General features: G+C 34.8%; 1 protein-coding gene across 2 annotated transcripts in view; it reads left to right on the plus strand.

Annotated features, from left to right (window-relative positions):
- Window positions 1–18,635, plus strand: part of Nexn (nexilin F-actin binding protein) — a 43,997-nt gene extending 25,362 nt beyond the window's left edge. Inside the window, exons 6-14 of one of the 2 annotated variants that reach the window (XM_026409241.2) lie at window positions 730–771; window positions 1,929–2,126; window positions 2,210–2,386; window positions 5,729–5,917; window positions 10,083–10,280; window positions 13,041–13,262; window positions 17,528–17,713; window positions 17,947–18,304; window positions 18,391–18,635. In XM_026409241.2, the coding sequence (XP_026265026.2) occupies window positions 730–771; window positions 1,929–2,126; window positions 2,210–2,386; window positions 5,729–5,917; window positions 10,083–10,280; window positions 13,041–13,262; window positions 17,528–17,713; window positions 17,947–18,304; window positions 18,391–18,404 (1,584 nt within the window). In that variant the 3' untranslated portion in view covers window positions 18,405–18,635. The remainder of the gene's footprint in view (window positions 1–729; window positions 772–1,928; window positions 2,127–2,209; window positions 2,387–5,728; window positions 5,918–10,082; window positions 10,281–13,040; window positions 13,263–17,527; window positions 17,714–17,946; window positions 18,305–18,390) is intronic. The other variant, XM_026409248.2, reaches the window with a different exon arrangement.
- Window positions 18,636–18,732: the final 97 nt, after the last annotated feature.

Raw genomic sequence — 18,732 nt, forward strand, 5'->3', positions numbered from 1 at the left:
CTGAGGCTAGCGTCAAACTTGCACCCTCCTATCTCAGCCTCTTGAGTTGCTGGGATTATAGATGTGCATCATCAGGCTCAGCGAGCTCCTACTTTTTAAATGAAGCCATTTCCTACTTAGTTCTGGTCAAAATATATAGAAAACGCGATGGCCAGAATTGCTTTCCCTTCTAAACTAGCCTACATGGTTTTACCATACTTTATTGTTGTGACAGTTGTGTTTTTGCCATTTGTTTATGTTGTATAATATAATCATGACAATTATATGATTGCTAATGATAGGTTTTTTTTCCTTTTGCTGGGGCAGGAACAGAGAATGGAGTAGTTTTTCTGTGTATGTCAGTTTAAATTGTTAATTAAATTGATAACTGCTGGTTGTAAACTCAAAGCCAGGTCAAAAGAGTTTGGTCCATTATTCAATTTCCAGATTTACAAAGGTAGGCTTAACTTAATTTTTTCTTAATATGCTGTTCCTTGATATTTATATAAATTTCAAAATGCAAAAGCCAGTATAAGGTTGAATCTCCATAAAAGGACATCTTTTGAAAAAAGATGTCCATCTTTTGAAAGGACATTTGGCTAATTTGGAGCAATATAAAAAATATTTCAAAAGTTATAAATTTGAAAAATTACCATAAACCACAATTAAATTACTTTTCAGTTTTATATTTAAGGGAAACAAGCAGAAATCCAATGTAATGTAATGATATGAAATTCTCATTCAATATAGATTGAGGACATAAACAATACGGGAACTGAAACAACATCAGAGGTAAACAGACATTTCCTTTAATGAAACATTCAACTTCAATTATCTTATTCACAAATTTTCTTGTAATCTAAGAAAATATGAAAAGGACTTTGTATTTAACTCTTTATTATAAACACAAAAGAAGGATGTTTTATGAAAGCAAGTTCATACTTTTGCACTTTCAAACACTCTAGTGTTTTTTAAGAAAAGTATGTTTTTGCTCTCATAGTTAGAAGGACAAGTCTCAGTTTCAGTATTGGATACTCTGCCAAGACTATATATTTCTTGAACCGCTACTAACAGTTGAGATTGTTGAAAACTAACACTGTAAAAGGTAGTTTTCTTTTAATTATTTGTCTTCTTTCCTCAGAGTTCCTGATAGTTTGTGTTTCAGTTTTCATATGCGAGTACAGAGTGCAGTGTGTATTACCATGTATCAACAAGCACAAAAATTTTAATAATTCCTTTTTATCTAACAAAGAAAGTTAAAAATCAATCAAACAATCTGATGGTGTGCCTAAAACCACAGCCACATGAATTGGAAAAATTTTACTTTAGGGACGTGCGTTATATTTTATAACTCTTCTCTATTTTTCTAAAAAGAGGGAATAATAGATTATATAGTGGAACTAATTAAAATCAATTTCAAAAAAATTTTAATAGGATTAAATACTAAAGTATATTAAAAACACTTAATAAATCACTTGTATATCCTGTAGGGTTTTTTCCTCATTAAATACTAATTATATTAAGTATTTTTAAAACTTGCATGGTGAGGAAAAATTATATAATTTTGTGTGTGTTTAGACTGAATCTATACACCATCAAATTGATTTAAAGTGCACTCACATGTTCATTACCTTTTTGTGGGATTAGTGCATGGAGAGCTAAATTCAGGCAGTGTCACTACTGTTTTATCTGATTACCTATTTAACTCTATCTTCTAGGAAATAGAATGCTTCTCAACCTTGTCAGCAATGGATTTCAATAAGATTAACTCACAGTGCACAGTGAATATTGAGAAACATATTTAATAATAACTAGTAAAAATAATTTTTTGTTCTTTATAGTAACACTGATGGCAATGTAATGAAATTCACCAATGATGGAGGTAAAGTCCCCAAAACCCTGAATTTTTATTATGAAGTTTTATGCTAATTATCTATCTTATAAAATAGGAAGGAGACGATTCACTACTTATAACAGTGGTACCTGTCAAATCATACAAAACAGCTGGAAAAATAAAAAAGAATTTTGAGGATCTAGAAAAAGAAGAGGAGGAGAAAGAAAGGATTAAGTGTGAAGAAGATAAAAGAATAAGACATGAAGAACAACGACGATCTCTCAAGGAAGCAAAATGTCTTTCATTCCTCATGGTAATTTTATTATTTTAAGGGACATATCAAAATAGTTAAGTTGGCAGCATTCCATTTTGTAACTAACAGGTGTGTTTTCATAGGATGATGAAATGGAAAGTGAGGCAAAAAAAGAATCACTTTTTCCTGGAAAATTGAAGCTAACTTTTGAAGAATTGGAGCGACAACGACAAGAAACCAGAAAAAAGCAAGCTGAAGAGGAAGCAAGACAACGTTTAGAAGAGGAGAAGCGTGCTTTTGAAGAAGCAAGGCGGCAAATGGTAAATATATATACTTAAACCTTACGTTTAGTATTAGAGAAACTAACTAGCTTTAGATTAGGTTCATTACCACAAATTCAAGATTTTCTATATCAAAGGACATGGCTGGATGCAATGGTACATTCCTGTAATTCCAGCAACTTGGGAAGCTGAGACAGGAGGATCACTAGTTTGAAGCCAGCCTCAGCAATTTAGCAAGACCCTGCCTCAAAATAAAAGGAGTTGGGGATATAGCTCAGTGGGAAAACACTCCTGTATTCAATCCCTGAAAAAAGAAAACAGTGCTGGGCCTGGTGGCACATGCCTGTAATCCCAGTGGTTTGGAAGGCTGAGGCAGGATGATCTCAAGTTCAAAGCCAGCCTCAGCAACTGGTAAGGCACTAAGCAACTCAGTGAGACTCTGTCTCTAAATATAATACGAATTTATGGAGCTGTGAAAACAGTGTCTGATTTTGAGACTGTATACATATCCTATATATAAAATTCATCTGTATTGTTTTCAAGTTTTCACCTGGTGGCATTTTATCCAATACACATATATAGAAACGTGCAAAATACTCAATGAACCTAATTTCTCTCTATCTGTTGGTTCAGCCTGCAATGTATTAATGGCCTGATTGCAGGACATTTTCAGGTCTAATTATAAAGGTATATTTGGTTTCAGTCCAGCTTTTCAAATATTTGAACTTATTGAAATAACATTTTACTAAGGAATATGCAGTTTGTAGGGTTTGAGCATGTGTGTATATGATGTAGTGATTAAGAGCATGGATTTTGGAGCCAGACTGCCTGGATTTAGATCTCAACTGCTTATAACTCTGTAAACATGGCCATGTTATTAAACTCTCCATGTCTTACCCATGTTCATTGGTAAAATGGCAAAAATGATAGTGCTTCTTTTTTTTTTTCTTCGACTAGCGATTGAATAAAGGTGCTTTACCACCAAACAATATTCCCAGTCCTTTTTATTTTGAGACAGGGTTTCACTAAGTTTGTTAAAGTTGGGCTCAAACTTGTGATCCTCCTGCCTCAGCCTCCCAACTTGTGTGGATCACAGGCATGGGTCACTATGCCCAGCTGTGCTTCCTTCTTAAATTATTAAATGAGTTAATATTTAGAAAGCACCTAAAATAGGATTTGGCATATACTAGGTGTTTTTAAAATGTTAACTATTATTATTATTGTATTAATAGATTTATCAGTAAAAATAAATTAAAATAAGAAAAAAACACAAATTTCAAATCTAATTTTAAGAATTTGAAAATGGAAGCCGGGTACGGTGGTGCACCTCTGTATTCCCAGCCACACAGGAAGCTGTGGCAGAAGGATCGCAAGTTCAAAACCAGCCTCAGCAAAAACAAGGCACCAAGCAACTCAGTGAGACCCTGTCTCTAAATAAAATACAAAAGAGGGCTGGGGATGTGGCTCAGTGGTTGAGTGCCCTGGAGTTCAGTCGATATCCACACTCACCCTGCAAAAAGAATTTAAAAATGGAATATCTGTAATTTTTAAAGTGACCACAAACTTTTTTCTTTTTTTTTTTGACCACATCTTTCTTGATCAGCTTTTATTAATGATATCTAAATATTACATTGCAAAAATTTTTATTTCATAGACATTTGAAAATGTTTCTACTTTGGGGGTAATTCTAGTTACATAATACTTATATAATTTAGACATCATTGATAGTCATCTTAACAAAGAAATAGAAATGGCTAATTAACTGAATAATAAATAACAATATTAAATTAATAAATTAAAATCATGAAACTTGAATCTTCTTTTTTTCTTTATTTATTTGGGGTACTTGGGATTGAGCTCAGGGGCACTCGGCCACTGAGCCACATCCCAGCCCTATTTTGTATTTTATTTAGAGACAGGGTCTCACTGAGTTGCTTAGCGTCTCGCTGTGGCTGAGGCTGGCTTTGAACTTGAGATCCTCCTGCCTCAGCCTCCTGAGCCACTGGGATTACAGGTGTGTGCCGCTACACCCGGCATGAAACTTGAATTTTATATAAAATAGTTCCAAATAATAATCTTTAACCTGACAAGTATATGGAAAAGTTCCATAGTTTATATTAAAAAAAATCCATAAAAATTACAAAATGTGTACTTTAAACTGGGCATGGTGGTGCCTGCCTGTAATCCCAGCAACTCAGGAGGCAGAAGCAGGAGGATGGCAAGTTCAAAGCCAGCCTCAAAAAATTATTGAGATTTGGCTGGGGATGTGGTTCAAGTGGTAGCGTGCTCGCCTGGCATGCATGAGGCACTGGGCTCGATCCTCAACACCACATAAAAATAAAATGAAGATATTGTGTCCACCTAAAACTAAAAATAAATATTAAAAAAATATTGAGGCAATAAAGTAACTTATCCAGACCCTATCTTAAAATAAAATATTGGGCTGGGGATGTGGCTCAAGCGGTAGTGCGCTCGTCTGGCATGCGTGCCACCCGGGTTCGATCCTCAGCACCACATACCAACAAAGATGTTGTGTCCGCCGAGAACTAAAAAATAAATAAAAAAATTTCTCTCTCTCTCTCTCTCTCTCTCTCTCTCTCTCCTCTCTCACTCTCTCTTTAAAAAAAAATAAATAAAATAAAATAAAATATAAAAGGACTGGGTATGTAGGTCAGTGGTTAAGTGCCCCTGAATTCAACCCCCAGTATAAAAAAAAAAAAAAAAAAAAAAAAACCTCTGTTAAGTTATATTTGCACTTCAATTTAAGTACATAAACACACATCGTATGCTTGCAATGGGAGAGTTAATATTCAGGGTGACCCTTTCAAACATTTTTAAATATTCCATTTTATTTATTTAAAAATTTGATTTGAGAGGCTGGGGCTGTAGCTCAGTGGCAGAGCACTTGCCTAGCACATGTGAGGCACTGGCCACTGAGCACCACATGAAAAGAAATAAAATACAGGTATGCTGTCCATCTACAACTACAAAAAAAATTTTTTAAAGTCTTGATTTTTTTTTTTTTTTTTTTTTAGTTTTAGGTGGACATTCTATCTTTATATTTATGTGGTGGTGAGGCTCGAACCCATTCCTCATACATGCTAGGCGGGCACTCTACCATTGAGCCACAACCCCAGCCCCTAAAAAGACTTGATTTGATTGGGAAGTTTTATTCAACTTGAGTACATCTTTATTTGGAATTTCTCCAAATTGAAGATTTTATCGTATAAGACATTAAAAAGGAATGAGATTTTGATCAAGTGTATTAAGGGCATAGAAACACTACTGTGCAAAACAGCTAATTCTGTGCTTTTTGATTGATAGTTCATTGCTATTTTTAATGAACCTTAATTCTTAGTAATGAATCGTTTCTTTGTTTAGGTAAATGAAGATGAGGAAAACCAAGACACAGAAAAAAAATTTCAAGTATACCGTCCTGGTAAACTCAAACTCAGTTTTGAAGAAATGGAAAGGCAAAGGAGAGAAGATGAAAAAAGGAAAGCAGAAGAAGAAGCCCGTAGGAGAATAGAGGAAGAAAAGAAGGCATTTGCTGAAGCACGAAGAAGCATGGTAAGACGGAATCTAATTGGAAAATGCCATTAGCATTCAGCTTTTAGAGCATGTTAAACAGAAATCATCATACTTTGGGGAGTATCCTGTTTTTTTCTGGAATTGGTGCCAAGAGTAGAAATGGAAAATATGTTTTTTTTTTCTTTAGTTGTCAATGGGCCTTTATTTTACTTATTTATATGTGGTGCTGAAACTCAAACCCACTGCCTCACATATGTTAGGCAAGAGCTCTACCACTGAGCTACAACCCCAGTCCTGGCAAATAGGTTTTAAAGTCTTTCATGAAATAATATCAGTCAATTGAAATTATTTACTTGAATTTACTTTTTAGAAGGTTCTGTTTAATTACCATGCCTGGTATAAAGGACTGAAAAGTACCTTCCTAAGGAAGAAGCAGGGAGTCTCCTCCCTACCCTTCCTCCTCCTTTCTCTCTATTCCCTCCTCCTTTTTCCATACTACCTCTGTCCCTCCTTCATTCATTTTTTTAATTTTAGTTTTCCTCCTATCCAATATATATTAAATGACTGTAATCATTTTAATCAGTTATTTAACTTTTCCAAATTGCTCACCCATCACTTGGGATATTGTGACCTGTCACAAAATTGGTATTTTTCAATTGTAAAATTGTATGGTTATATGACAAACTATTTTCAAACAATTTGACACATGACTACACCCCCTTCTTGAAATATTTTAGTTGGCTTTAATGATGTAATAACTTGGTTTTTTTTCTCCAGTTGAGTTTCAAGCATATTTGTCTAGGTGTCCATTTGGTGTAATCACCCACCCAGATGCTCAAATCAGAAACTTGAAAGACTAAAAACATTTATATCTTTTCATGCCTGAAATCCAGTCAGTCACTAAGTCTCATTTATTCTATCTTCTCAATTACTCTAAAATCTGTTAGCTTTCCCTTTGCAATTACTGTAATTTGGGTTATTGTTATTCCTTGCTTAGGACCAATTCCTTATTTACTTTCTTTCTTACCTTTAATCCAATCTTTCCTATAATGCTAGGAACAGTGTTTTTTTTTTTTCTCTTCCCTGTCCTTGTTGTCCTCCTTCTCCTGCTCCCCCTCTTCTTTTGCAGTGTTGGCTGAATGAAGGGTCTTGTGCCTCCTAGGCAAGTGATCTACCACTGAGTTACACCCCTTAATCCATGGAGTGATCTTTTTTATTTTTTAAAATTTTTTAAAATTGTTGATAGATCTTTATTTATTTGTTTATTTATGTGTAGTGCTGAGAATCGAACCCAGTGCCTCACACATGCCAGGCAAGTGCGCTACTACTGAGCCCCAGGCCCATGGCATAATCTTTCTGTTAAAAAAAAAAAAAAAAAAGCCAAGCATGCTGGTGCTGATTTGTAATCCCAGTTACTCAGGCGGCTGAAGCAGAAGGATCAAAAGATCACAATTTAGGGAGACCCTGTCACTAAATAAAAAATAAGGGCTATAGTTCGTTCAGCAGTAAAGCACCCATGGGTTCAATCGTAGTACTTGGGTACTTTTGCTTAAAATTTTTCTACTTCCCAAAGCAAAAATACCAAAACTTTAAATAAATATATATTTATTTATAATCTTATTCTTATATATCTCTCCAGTTTCATTTCTTGATCTATCTTAATCTTCCATCTTTGTTCTAGTTATACTAAATTTCATTCATTTCTTCCAAGTGAGAACCACTAGGCTTTCACAAATACTGTCTGAAACATGTCCCTTTCTCCTTTCTCTATGCTCTGCTATTTCCTATTTATAACCTTCCATTGCCTTTAAGAAGCCTTTCCTGATAATAAACACTTTCTATGTATTCCTATGGCAATTAATACTCCCCTAAAATAGCACTAATACGTATTATTATATAAGGCTGTATCTCACAGTGAGGATGAGACTATCCATCAGATATGTGGCACAGTGCCTAGCATAACAGACTTTCAATAAATGGATTTTTGCTTTCTTTTGGTACTGTGGATTGAACCCAGGGATACTTTGCCACTGAACTGCATTTTGAGACAAGGTCTCACTAAATGGCTTCAGGCCTTGCTAAATTGCTGAGGCTGGCCTTGAATTCACAATCCTCCTGCCTCAACCTCCCAAATTGCTGGGATTATAAGCATGTATTACTGTGCCTGACCCAATAAATGTTTTAAATATCAGTGATATTGAAATGATCTTGTGTGCATCAGATAATCCCTAATTAACAAATGGTTTCTACATAGAGAATACACATGGTAAAAGCACTTAATTTTTGGATAATAAGCAGGTTGAGATGTACTAGTGAAGTATGAAGATCAGTAGACCTAGTCAAGGAGGTGTTTTTTTTAGGCCTAAACTGTCTTTTAACCATGATTTACTAATAGAAAAAGTTCAGGGAAGGAAAAGAGGCATGAAACCAAAACAAAGTTTCCTAGAGACATTTTTGAATTGAGAGACAAATTTCTTCATTAGTGTTTCTTATTCAGGATCAAATATTGTAATTGCATGCTATGATTCAGTTCATTCATACATTAAATAAAAAATTGGGGGCAATATTTGGATTTTGAAACCATTTAAACATTGTTTGAGAGTTGGATTAGTTCTGTGGTAAAGTTTGGGTGTAAAGCCTTGATAAAATTTAGATCAAATAAATGAGCCTCTCTCATTCTCTTATGTCTATTTTTATTGGTGCATTATAATTATACATAACAGTGGGATTTGTTATAATAAATTCATACAAGCACACAATAAAACAGTATGATTTGATAAATCTCATTTTCCAGTACCTCTCCTTTCCTTCTCCTCCCTCCCCAATTCCCTTCTTCTACTGGTCTCCCTCCTATTTTTTTTTTTATTTGTTCTAATTATTTTTACGTCCTGTAACTATTTCAATCACAGAGACAGAGTTCAGATCAGTGGTGTATATATATGCCATCGGGTGACAGAAAAAACACACTTAGATAATTCTTTTTCATAGTAAAATATATTCCAAGTTAACAAAAGCAAACTTTCTATTTGCAATTTAGAATTGCCTTATATAGGGAATGATAATGTAAGAATAAAACTACCATGATGTTAGTTAGATTCACAGCTGTTTCCAAACTTTATTTAGTCTTCATGACACCTATATGAAAGTTGTCACAGATAATGAAACTCAGAGAGGATAGGTTCTTGCCCAAGGTCACAGCCAAATGGCAGGTATTTATTTAAACTACTAATTTAATTAATTACCCAGGTAAATTCATGAAATTACAAAAAGGGTAGTGTAAGTTATTTATAATCTTATTAGAAATTTTTTGAAGTTTGAATTCCAGCTTTGTCACTTTATATTTATTGTAACTTTGCACAAGTTACTTTTCAGTGCCTCCGTTTCTTCATCTGTAAAATGAAGATATTAATAATAGCTTTTATAAGGTTGCAGTGTTAAATAAATAAGTCATCACATGTAAAGTGCCTAACTGGCAGCTCTAAGTATTAACTATTATTATTTCTTTAAAGTTAACCTGGCAGTTAATAAATCAATACAATAAAATTATAGCATTAAGAGTTTTCTCCCCTGATTATGAGGAGCTCATGATGGGTTGGTTAACTAATTCACTCAGAGAAGACTATAACTGAAATTTTCTATTTGATTCATTCTACTACTGGGGACTGAAGCCATGGATGCTTTTCACCTAGCATACATGAGGCAATGGGTTCAAACCTCAGAACCACATAAAAATGAAATAAAGATATTGTGTCCACCTACAACTAAAAAATAACTATTTTTAAAAGTGTCATATTAATATCAAATCCAAATTTCTCATAGTATAAATAAAGGAAAATTATTGTGTTCACTGGGAGAATAGAAGGTTATCAGTTTAGTTTCTTCATAACCACAAAATACCTGTCTTTGATTTTCTAAATATTTCTCCCTTGTTTATTGTGTTAAAGTTTTTTGAAGAGAATTTATGATCTCCTGTTTTTTTTTTCTTCTTGTTGTTGTTGTAGATGGACACACTGCCTTTATTTTATTTATTTATGTGTGCTAGGCAAGTGCTACAACCCCAGTCCCAATCTCCTTTTTTTTTTTTTTTTTTTTTCAAGTTCAATGTGAAACCTTTCTGTTCAAGTAATCCCAATTTCTACAAGAAATATTCCCTTTTTAGCCTATATAATTCTGGAAAACTTAACAAAGGAATTATTTCAAATAGGTAGTAGATGATGACTCCTCAGAAATATATAAAACATTCTCTCAAGAATCTCTTACACCGGGAAAACTGGAAATAAATTTTGAGGAATTATTAAAACAAAAAATGGAAGAAGAAAAACGGCGAACAGAGGAGGAACGGAAGCATAAACTAGAAATGGAGAAACAGGAATTTGAACAACTGAGACAAGAAATGGGAGAGGTAAGATTTTAAGAAACATCTATATACTATTTATACTTAGGTATATTACTTATATTACCTTATAGGAAGTAGCCTTATATTATTCACATAAAGGATACTCAACAAACTTCTATGGGGCATATATGTGGTACAGGCTTCAGCAGTTATATGTACTTTTGGTCTGCTGTAACTCCCTCCTTGCTAGTTTAAATGTATATCTATATCTATCTATATGATACAGTGATGAAGAGAAGCACTATAGTTCCTTAAGTAAAAAATTTTCCTACATAGCCCAAAATTATCTGGGTACACCATGATTGTGAACTATTGTTCTAAAGTACTATATTTAATATATTATTTTATATTATTTTTCCTTGAAACAAATAGCATACTAATAAATTTAATAGAAAAACTACAGGACCATGGATACTATTAGGGCCATCAGTTTCACTAAGTGTATTTTTATTTTTTGATGCTGGGCATTGAATTAAGGAGCTCATACAAAACATATTCTCTTTGACTGAGATACATCCCCAGCCCTACTGGCATGTATTTGAATCATTTTGTTTTACTAAATTATTCTAAAATGGAACTGTGATGTTAAATATGTTAGTATGGTCTTTCTAGTGTTGAAATTAAATTTTTAGTGGGGTACCAGGGATTGAACGCAGGGGCACTCAACCACTGAGCCACATCCCCAGCCCGATTTTGTATTTTATTCACCGAGGTGCTTAGCACCTCACTGTTGCTGAGGCTGGTTTGAACTCTTGATCCTCCTGCCTCAGCCTCCTGAGCCACTAGGATTACTGGTATGTACCACAGCTCCTAATTTTAAAAATATATGTATATATTATACACAGGGACAGTTTTATGGGATGCAACTTGTGTACTCACAGGATCCCATGTTCCAAATACTTCACATGATTCAATGCTCTAAGATTGCCATATTGAAAAATCTTAATTTTTATCTTCGAAATTGTGTTGATTGGACAATGAAATGTGTGCTAGGGCATTGGCACTTTGGCTTACCCATGCTTCCTGCTGTCTCCCTATCACACTGGAATGGGCTCTCAGAAGCCTCCTTCCCAAGCTTTGTCTAACCTTCCCCGTGCCTGGCTACTGTCATACTCAGTGTGGGTGGGTCAGGTTGCTTAGGTGGCAGAAGGCAAGAGAAGAGAAGGCCCCTGGATGTGTCAGGCCATGTTTGAAAAGGGGTAAGGTGACCATTGACTGTCGTAGTCTTTGATTGACAATGCCATGGCATGATTGGCAGATGACTTAGTGGCATCCTCTCATCAACTTCTGATCGAAGAACTGAATCTCTACACAGAGGTTGTAGTCTCCTGGACGTTGCCTGTTTGTCACAGGTTGGGGCAGTAGGTTTTGAGAAGCTTTACTCCTCTGCTTTGGCTGTAGCTCAGCAAATTATATAGCTGGCTCTGAGAATATAAATACCATATAAATAGAAATTATGATTAAAATACCATGAATATGATGTAGGAAATTCTTTCCCTCAGCCTTTCTCTCACTTCTCCCAAAACTTAGTAGCAATTATTTAATGAAGAAAGCTGAAAATAGTCTAGGAGAACTTAGTATTTAATGGAGCTATAGTTATTAATACATGGAAAATTAATGGTCAGACATTCTAATGCTATCAAATTACTATACCCTATTATGTCCAGGAGTTTTGTTATTTGTTTTTGCAATGTTGGGAATGGGATTGTCCCAGGATTTGCACAAGCTAGGCAAGTGTTCTACATTCTCAGCCCTTTGTTTTAGACAGGGTCTCACTATAAATTGCTTAGGCTGGCCTCAAATTTGTGATCCTCCTGCCTCATCCTCTGGAGTTACTGGGATTATAGGCATGTGCCACTACGTCTGGCACTCTGGAGTTTTAAGAAAATCATGCCCAGTGGGGTAAGCAAGAAGGCAAAAAGCCTAAACCAAATTCATAGCTGATTTCTAGCCCAATGTTGTTTCAGTTCTATTTTTTGCCTTCCCCTAAACAATCTTCTTATAATTCCTAGTAAAAATTAATCTTGCCATTCATATGTTAGTTTTAGCATGTTAATGTGGAATATTAGAGGCGTTTAGTTATATTCCCTGACAAATATATTTTACATGGAATAAAATGTTTTCTAAATATATAGTGCCACTTTAAGTAAATTTGGACATTGTGTTGAAGAAACAGCTTATTTAAGCTTTATTTTTTATTTCAAATAAGAAATTATGCAAACTAGAGGTCCCCTATCTTGTCTGAATTTTTCCTTTTTTTGGCCAGTCATCATCTGAAAACATTAAATTCCAGAAATAAGCAATTCACAAGTTTTACACTCTGCAACATTCTATATAGTGCAATGTAATCTGTCACTGACCCACTCCATCCTGCCTGGAACAGGAATCATCAAATTGTCCAGCAATCCTTGTGATATGATTTGTAGTCTCCTCTAATATCAGATTGACTATCACATGACAGCAGTGCTTGCTTACATAATAATAGGTCCAAAACACAAGAGTAGTGATGATGGCAATTTGGATATGCCAGAGAAGCTGTAAATAGCTTCCTTTAAGTGAAAAAGTAAAAGTTTTTGACTTAATGAGAAAAAGATTTGTTTGCTGAAATTGCTAAGAATGAATAAGAAAAAAACCATACATATAGGATTCAGTACTATTTGTGGCTCCAGATATCTCCTGGGCATCTTGGTACATATCCTTGCAGATAGGTGGGGGAACAACTACAATTTGCTGGTATTCAACATATAAAATTTATTTTTTCTGAAGGAAGAAGAAGAAAATGAAACCTTTGGAATGAGCAGAGAATATGAAGAATTAATCAAATTAAAAAGAAGTGGTTCTATTCAAGCTAAAAACCTAAAAAGCAAGTTTGAAAAAATTGGGCAGTTGTCTGAAAAAGAAATACAGAAAAAAATAGAAGAAGAACGAGCAAGGAGGAGAGCAATTGACCTTGAAATTAAAGAGAGAGAAGCAGAAAATTTCCACGAGGTATATACTTTTATATTTAACAGTTATGGTACAATAATGATAATGAATTTAACAGATACAACACTGCCTCTGAAATAAGTTTTAGTACTTAAAAAAAGGACTTACAACTAACCACTGACATATATAATAATCTGGAAACAAAATAGCAAAAGCACATTAAGATCTAGCATTGTTTCAGAATGGCCTTTCTCAGTATTAAAACCTATAGAGATCAACTAGTTTAATCTAAGCAAAAGTAGTTAAAAAATATTGGTGTGTTTTAGTTCAATTAGTATAACCCAGTTTATTCAAGTTAAACCCCAGAGATTATCCATATTAACATTCATGTTTTATAGATGAAGCTATAAAGCCATATGATATGATCAAAGTCACAGCATAATTCAGTGGAAGAGCCTTTATTAGAATTCTGAGGACATGAAATTGAGGTATCTTCATACATAAAATAAGGAGTCAAATCATTGACCTGTAATGTCCCTTCCTATTTCAGACTCTTCCATAAATGTGCATTAAAACAGAATCTAGACTTTTTTCCTGCCAGAATTCTATAATATTTAAATTTTATGCCTAAAAATACATTTTCAAATATTCAAGTAGCAAACAGGTATGGGAAGTTGGGAGGGTCTTTAGAAGAGATTTAAGGATGGAATGAAATTATGTGTTAATTACTGAAACTATAACAATTATCAAGGCAGGCATAGAATGAAGACAATGAAGATGCAAGCACAGGTGAGATGAACATGTATTTTTTCTTAAACTGGGGATTGAGCCCAGGGGTGCTATACACTAAGCTACATTCTCAATTCTTATTATTTCCAGTGTCTTGCCAAAATTGTTGAGTGTGGTCTCAAACTTGTAATCCTTTGCCTCAGCCTTGGATTGCTGGGATTACAGGTGTGCATCACTGTACCTGGCTCATGTAGATGCCATGTGAGCTGGGCATGATGGCCAAGCAGGAGGTGGCTGAGGCAGGAGGATCCTAAGTTCAAAGCCAGCCTCAACAACTTAGGGAGGACAATTTAGCAAAACTCTTTTGTCTCAAAAAATAAGGGTTGGGGATGTGTGATTCAAAGCCACCTAAAGGGATTTTTAAAACATGGAGTTAACACCATTCTTTTAGGTACATAATGTTGAAATTAAAGGTGGGCTTGGATATAGGCATTAAAAATAGAGTGCCCGATGTTTCAGGATCTGCTGTAGACACTGGTACTACCTTAGCGACTAAACTTGTCATTTCTTTTCATGTATCACTTAGAGACAGAGGTGAAGATGGCAAACAATTACTGAATGCTGGCAAATAAAAGCTTGAGGTTAATGAAGTAGGGGTAAGGGAAATAAATTTGTAACCACCACTCCTAATGTGGGACCCTGAGTTGTTTTAGGGAAAGTGTGCAAGCCAAATGAGATGTGACTGTGCTTTAATAGGTTTTATATTTAGTGTTATGGGACCAAATTGGAAGGACTGATGTCTAGGAGAGGCTTAACAGCGCTGAGCAAACATTCACACCAAATGAAAAGGTTGCATAAAAGTTGCAGATAAGGACACTCCAGATTGAGGAAACAATGACTCAACAGAGACCATAAATAAAATTTGGGGAGTGGAAAATAGGGCTATAATGCAAGGTTAATAGAATAATGGGTGACAGGTTACAAACCTGTAAAAGCAGATTATGGGTAGTGTAAATGCCTTTTTAAACTTACATCAACTATTTTCTGGGAAATGTTAATAAACAAATTTTTAGGACAGTAAAAGACTGTTTATGAAAGAATTCTGAGATCATGATGGATGAACTGGAAAATATGTACAAAGGCATTAAGTTTGGGCCAGGGGAGAAAAGTAGATCAAACTTGAAACAAAACTATTGCTTTTAGGGAAGGTGGTTACTGAGGAGCCTAATATTACACTGATTACCAATAAAACCAGACATTGCTAGAGAAATCAGTTCTGATGAGGCAAGATGAATAAATTGTTTCGAATAAGGTAAAGGCAGTCTGAAAAACTGGTCCTAAACTTAGGTAAATGGGAAGGTCTAATGTACTGTTAACTTTGCTGAAGGGAGTAGATTAAAGCCATTTGAAAATAACAGTATGAAGTGAATCTATCACAGAAGATAAAGTCAAATCAACATGTACTTGCTTCCTTTGAGTTACTAGCAAGAATAAAACCTGAGCAATCCCGTGTATCCCTACAAAATATGCAGGCAAGATAAAAATAATGTAGGTGACTTCTTGTTTCATTGCTATTATTGGATCTTCAATGTGAGATTAGGACAGGATGGAATTCAATACATCAGGATGTTCTGAATGGTGTTTCCTGCAAAGGACATGGAAGTCCCTCCAATCATACTTTCCTGAATCAAAGATCATTGAGGTAGCCTTTAAAAATCTACTAGCATAATTTTGGTAGAATGCAATTAAAAGCGAGGACCCTTGTTATAGCAATCCCTTTTCCAAATCTGATCATTTGACTAGTTTCTCTCCTTTAGAAAATGTTCAACATCTTTCAAAGTCTCATTCATGTGTACTTCCCCAAAGAATTCCATTCCAGCTCCTGTAGCAAGCACTTCCTCTGTATCACTCTTTGGTATTTAAACCAACTGAACACCTACCTTAGCCTTATCTGACTTCGTAATTAAAGTATCCCAAGGCAAATGCATTGCTTAACTGTGCTGAAGGTGTCATTGCCCTGTAAATAATGTACCTAGATAAGTATTCATTCCATTCACAGGATACAGGTTTTTCCCAGAAACCTGAACCTTGCTTTTCAGGGATCCAAGAAGAGATGACATTGTATTTAAGTGAATGTTCATTCACTTTCTCCCAGTTAGCTTATGAGAAATTTTTACTTGTTCAAACTTATAGAAAACCCTGTTGATAACATACCTTTTAACCTAATAATAAAACTGGATTCAAACACAGAAAAACTACTCATTTTTCTTTTACTTCCTACTCCCCCATTAGAACAAGGTTGCAACACCTTAAACTGATATAAAAATGTCTTCACAAATTCTTTAGCTGGCTATGGGTACCCTGAAACAACTACCCATAGTATTATTAAATGGTTTTCAGATAGACCCACAAATGCCTAGAAATCAAGAGTCAACTACTATAGTACTTTAGAAAGTATGGATTAACTGAACCCCACTCTATAAGACCACCCTCAAGTGACATCACTATCAAATTGGCCCTTTCCTAGACTCATACTGATACTGCTCTTAAATCACTAATTATACCCATTTCTTCCAACACTTAGCCTTACACAGATGCACATTTGACCTTAATCCCTTCTTTATGCTACATATACTGTCCTTTAACAGTTTCCCATTTCTACTTCTAACACCTTTCTCTACCATTTGACCAGGATTTGGATGGAATTCATCTCTAGGATACAGGACTAAGATGGGTAAAGAAGGAAAAATCAAACAAGAAATAACGTAAATTATATTCTTTATTATAGGATGGGAGACTTGCGTGGGAAAGGAAGTTTCACTAATCGTGAAAAGTGTAGCACTATATTATGACCTTTTTTTGTATTATTCAGTAACATCAAAAACAAGCCAGATGGGGCTGGAGATGTGGCTCAATGGTAGAGTGCTCGCCTGGCATGCGTGCGGCCCAGGTTCGATCCTCAGCACCACATACAAACAGGGATGTTGTGTCCTCCGATAACTAAAAAATAAAATATTAAAATTCTCTCTCCCTCTCTCTTAAAAAAAAAAAAAAAGCCAGAATTGGTTGGGCAAAATAGGCTAGCATTCCAGTAATATTGTGTGATCTTTACACTGTGAGAACAGGATCATAATTAAGAATGCTTTGCTGGGCATGGTGGTAAATGCCTGTAAACCCAGTGGCTTGGGAGGGTGAGGCATGAGGATAGCAAGTTTGAGGCCAGTCTCAGCAATTTAGTGAGACCCAAACTCAAAAAATAAAAAGGGGTGGGGGGAGTATAGCTCAGTGGTAAAGCACCCCTAGACTCAACCTCAGTTTTTTTAAATTACAGGGTGGGAAAACAATCCTGTCTAGGAGAGCACATGCATACCAATGACGTGAATCACTTTGTGCCTATACTATTAACACTTCAGTTCTTATTTAAAATTTTTTTTTGGTCTTAGACACAATACCTTTGTTTTGTTTATTCATTTTTATGTGGTGCTAAAGATCCAACCCAGTGCCTCACATTCTAGGCAGGTGCTCTACCACTGAGCCAAAACCCCAGCTTGTTTTTAGAAAACAAGCAATTGTTACTCTTGGCCCATATTTTCTTGAAGGAAGAAGATGTTGATATAAAGCCTGCAAAAAAAAGTGAAGCTCCATTTACTCATAAAGTGAATATGAAAGCAAGATTTGAACAAATGGCTAAAGCAAGGGAAGAAGAACAACAAAGAAGAATTGAAGAACAAAAGTTTCTACGAATGCAGTTTGAACAAAAAGAAATTGATGCAGCACTACAAAAGGTACTAGGCTTACATATTTTTTTAAAAAAAATTTTTCTAAGGATGCTTTTAAATACCATAATTTTATGAAGAGGAATTTAAAGAATGTTTTAATAGCTTTCAAGTAATTGGAATATTGTGTACTTAATAATAAGTGTACATTATTTACTTAAACCTTCAAAATTCTACTATACCGCTGTTTTGAAAATACTGATATTATAAATGCCATCCTGAATGCATTTATTTTAATACAGAAAAGAGAAGAGGAGGAAGAGGAGGAGGGTAGCATCATGAATGGCTCCACGATTGAAGATGAAGAGCAAACCAGATCAGGAGCTCCATGGTTCAAGAAGCCTCTGAAAAACACCTCAGTTGTAGATAGTGAGCCAGTCAGATTTACTGTTAAAGTAACAGGAGAACCCAAACCAGAAATCACATGGTGGTTTGAAGGAGAAATACTGCAGGATGGGGAAGACTATCAATATATTGAAAGAGGAGAAACTTACTGCCTTTACTTACCAGAAACTTTCCCAGAGGATGGAGGAGAGTATATGTGTAAAGCAGTCAACAATAAAGGCTCTGCAGCTAGTACCTGTATTCTTACCATTGAAAGTAAGAATTAATCATCTTTTAATCTTTTTATTCTATTAAAAGTTTTTTCCTATTAAAAAAATTATTTTTCTTTTTCTCTTTTTTAGCTGATGACTACTAGGGTACCCTCTCAACTTGGAACTTTCTCTATCTACAACTTTCTTTCTTCCTACTTTCTGTGGCAGTGCCAAAAAGGATACCAGAAGTACCACTCTGTTGACTTCTTAATTCCTTTTCATAAGTCTTCAAAACACAAACTCTTATTACAGAATACTGTTTTTCAATTGAATATCAGATTATCAACATATTCTACAATATGTATTTTAGCAGTCAATAAAATATATTTATGAGAGTGGGAAACTGATTCAATTATTCTATCAGAACTTAATTATAAGGGTGGTAGTATATTTCCCATATTCATAGCAGTTATGTTTTTAAAAAAGTAAACA

The sequence above is a fragment of the Urocitellus parryii genome, chromosome 11 (assembly GCF_045843805.1).
Source record: "Urocitellus parryii isolate mUroPar1 chromosome 11, mUroPar1.hap1, whole genome shotgun sequence".
Taxonomy (NCBI): Eukaryota; Metazoa; Chordata; class Mammalia; order Rodentia; family Sciuridae; genus Urocitellus; species Urocitellus parryii.